Here is a 3,015-nt window from a genome sequence, read left to right on the forward strand (position 1 = left end):
AAGATTGTCGGGCTTGGCAGTGGTCCCCTGAAGGAAGCAGACTCAGCTTTCTTCCTTTCCATGACCACCTTATGCTGCTGTTTCTCACACATGGGCACTGTGGCCACCAGTCTCCAAGCAATCTGATTCGTGATTGGTCCTTCTTTTGGGCCCCCAGAGACAGTATAAAGGAAAGGTACTCTGTCCAGAAGAAGCATGAGGATATACATGAGAGTTGTGGAGAAGTAGTATTTACTATGTGTATGTGCATGTGCTTGTGTGTGGGTATGTGCAGGCATGTATGGAAGTCAGAGGCATCTGATCCCCTGGAACTGGAGACATAAGTAGTTAGGAGCCACCATTGTGAGTGTTGGGGAGAGAACTTCGGTTCTTTGCAAGAGCATTATGTGCTCTTAGTCAACTAAACCATCTGTCCATCTCTCCAGCCCTAATCTCTTACTTTTATGATTGCAGTAGTGGTATACTTTGTACCTTAGCATTACTCTTCCTACTTTATAGGTTAATTTTCCTACAGATGACTTTATTGAAATGGAATTTTTATAGATACTAGAAATAAATTAATGTATTTAATATTTAATATTTGTCTGATAGGATTTTATATTTTTAGGCCTTCGAAGAAAACTTCCAGTGAAAAGTGTGAGGTATGTGAAAATCAACTCATATTTATTGAAATGCACTCTAAAAGTCAATACAATGCATCATAAAGTGACTTAGAAATATCTTCTGAAGATAAAAATAAAAATTAAGCTCTTTTGTTAGATGAAGATATTTCCTTTGAACAACAGATTAAGTAACATTAGCCAAAGGGAAAGGTATTTATCAAAATGAGGTCTGTGAAATGTACCTTTCTCTTTTTGTATGAGATGGGCATTCCTTCCTTCTGTACATTAAGTGATGACAGAAATCATGTGAGGGTATCTGAAGTTGGTATTATTCATTTTATAGATCAAAGCACAAGCAAATTGTATGCTTGATCTTAACAAACTTAGTTCATCATCGGAAGAAATCTCAGAAGACTGTGTGGTGCCCAGTTATGACACTGTTATGTCAAATACTGACCAGCTTAGGACAGAAGTCAAAGGTAGGACTACTGCATAAGGTCTTTATGTATATTATAGTAATATGTTCACACATTTCTTAGGCCATATACGGGACCATGTTGTTAATGTCACTAATAAGCGTTATATGCATAGACTGGGAACTGCTCTCAGGAAAGAGCTGTAATCAAGCCCACTGTACTTTAATTTTTGGATGGTATTCCCGTTAAGTTGTTAAAGTAGTCTTACATGCAAAATCAAAATGCTAAAGATTAAGTAGCCAATGAATTATGTAAATTTATCTCCACATGTGCTGGATGCTGGGTAGTCCAGTTTCCAAGCACTGGTAGACGTGATTGTAACTGAGATTCAACTTCTTCATTCGTAGCTCACACCTTTCTCTTGTATCTTCACAAGGCATGAGGAGTGAGGCAGGTGTCTAGAGTCACACTGATAAAGAGCACTAAGCCCCTTACGGTGGCTCTGCCCCCAGCATCCAATGGGCTCCTGAGAGCCTTTTCTCCTAATACCACCACTACCACGAATAGATTTCAGAATGTGACCTTTGAGGGGATACACTAAGACGACATCTGCTGCTTATTGGCTCCTTTCTTTTACTTATTGGGTGTTTAAGTTCATTTTTTGTGTCTTAAAATGGAACAAGGTCATTGTCTTGAGAACCTGTTGGAAGCATTCATTCAGTGATTAAAATTTTCAGTCAGGCATTAATGTAGTTATGTCCCACAAACACTGGTATCTTATTTTTTCATTCTGTAATAATTTTTGGCCTCAGTTTTTACTACCTCTTTTTCACAGAGTTATCTTGATGTGTGTCACTTAACTTCCCAACACTTGAGTGGTTTCCAGAAATATTTTTGCTATTATTTTCTCATTTGATTTTTTTTGTTCAGGGAACATATTTGGCATTGCTTAAATCATTTTAACTTAACCTTCTGGTGGGTTTTGTTATTTGCAATATATTATTAAAATATGTTTTGCCTGTAAAAGAAGAATACAATTGCTTGTCTCTACTGAATTACATTTTTGTTGAGATAGAGTTTCCCTGTAGCCATAGGTGGCTTGAAACTTAGTGTGTATATCAGGCTGCACTAGATCTCACAGAGACCACCCTCTCGAGTGCTGGGATTCAAGGTGCAGGCCACCACACCCAAAATTCTACTGTATTCTTATTTTCTATTTGTTCTATCACTTAGTGAGTAAGGAGAACTGACTTCTTATATGGTCCTTAGGAATTTGTCAATTTCTGTGCCCAAATGTGGGGATAGTTCTATTTAACCACATATACTGTAAAACTACATTTGAGTGCATCTACCTAATGTAGACGGTGCATCATACTGATAATTTTATTATTATTAAATAGCTTTGTTTTTTGCTCATGAGTAAGGAGAACTGACTTCTTATATGGTACTTAGGAATTTGTCAATTTCTGTGCCCAAATGTGGGGCAGTTCTATTCAACCACATATAGTGTAAAACTACATTTGAGTGCATCTACCTAATGTAGACTGTGCATCATACTGATAATTTTATTATTATTAAATAGCTTTGTTTTTTGCTCATACCAGTTTTTGCTTTGAAGACTACATTCATATGAAAATAGCCATCTGTTCCAGTTAAGTTGTGCATTTTCAAGTATTAGAATGTTACATACTTTACATGATTTGAACTAACTTTTTTCCCAATTTAAAGCATATATCTTGTATAAAGTGCCTAGTTGTGTGTGTGTTTTGTGTGAGAGAGCAGGAAACAGAGACAGAAAGACAGAGACACAGCTATAGGAAGAGAGATGTGTGTTGAGATGTGTACATCCCTGTGCATGCACAGACCAGCAGAGAATGTCAAGGTGTCCTGTTCTAGCACTCTCCAGCTTATGTTTTTGAGATGGTGTCTCATGGAACCTGGAGGAAGGTTGGCAGCCAGGAAGCCTCAGGGAACCTCTTGTCTCTACCTTTTGTAGT

General features: G+C 37.5%; 1 protein-coding gene across 1 annotated transcript in view; it reads left to right on the top strand.

Moving 5' to 3' along the window:
• Nucleotides 1–58: 58 nt before the first annotated feature.
• LOC103732617 (ankyrin repeat domain-containing protein 26-like) overlaps nt 59–3,015 on the top strand; it is a gene marked incomplete at its 3' end in the record, with an annotated part of 6,586 nt that continues 3,629 nt past the window's right edge. The window contains exons 1-2 of the mRNA XM_008831237.2: nt 59–641; nt 946–1,081. Coding sequence (XP_008829459.2) covers nt 561–641; nt 946–1,081 — 217 coding nt within the window. The remainder of the gene's footprint in view (nt 642–945; nt 1,082–3,015) is intronic.

This window comes from Nannospalax galili, unplaced genomic scaffold (assembly GCF_000622305.1).
Source record: "Nannospalax galili isolate Female #2095 unplaced genomic scaffold, S.galili_v1.0 scaffold9695, whole genome shotgun sequence".
Lineage (NCBI taxonomy): Eukaryota > Metazoa > Chordata > Mammalia > Rodentia > Spalacidae > Nannospalax > Nannospalax galili.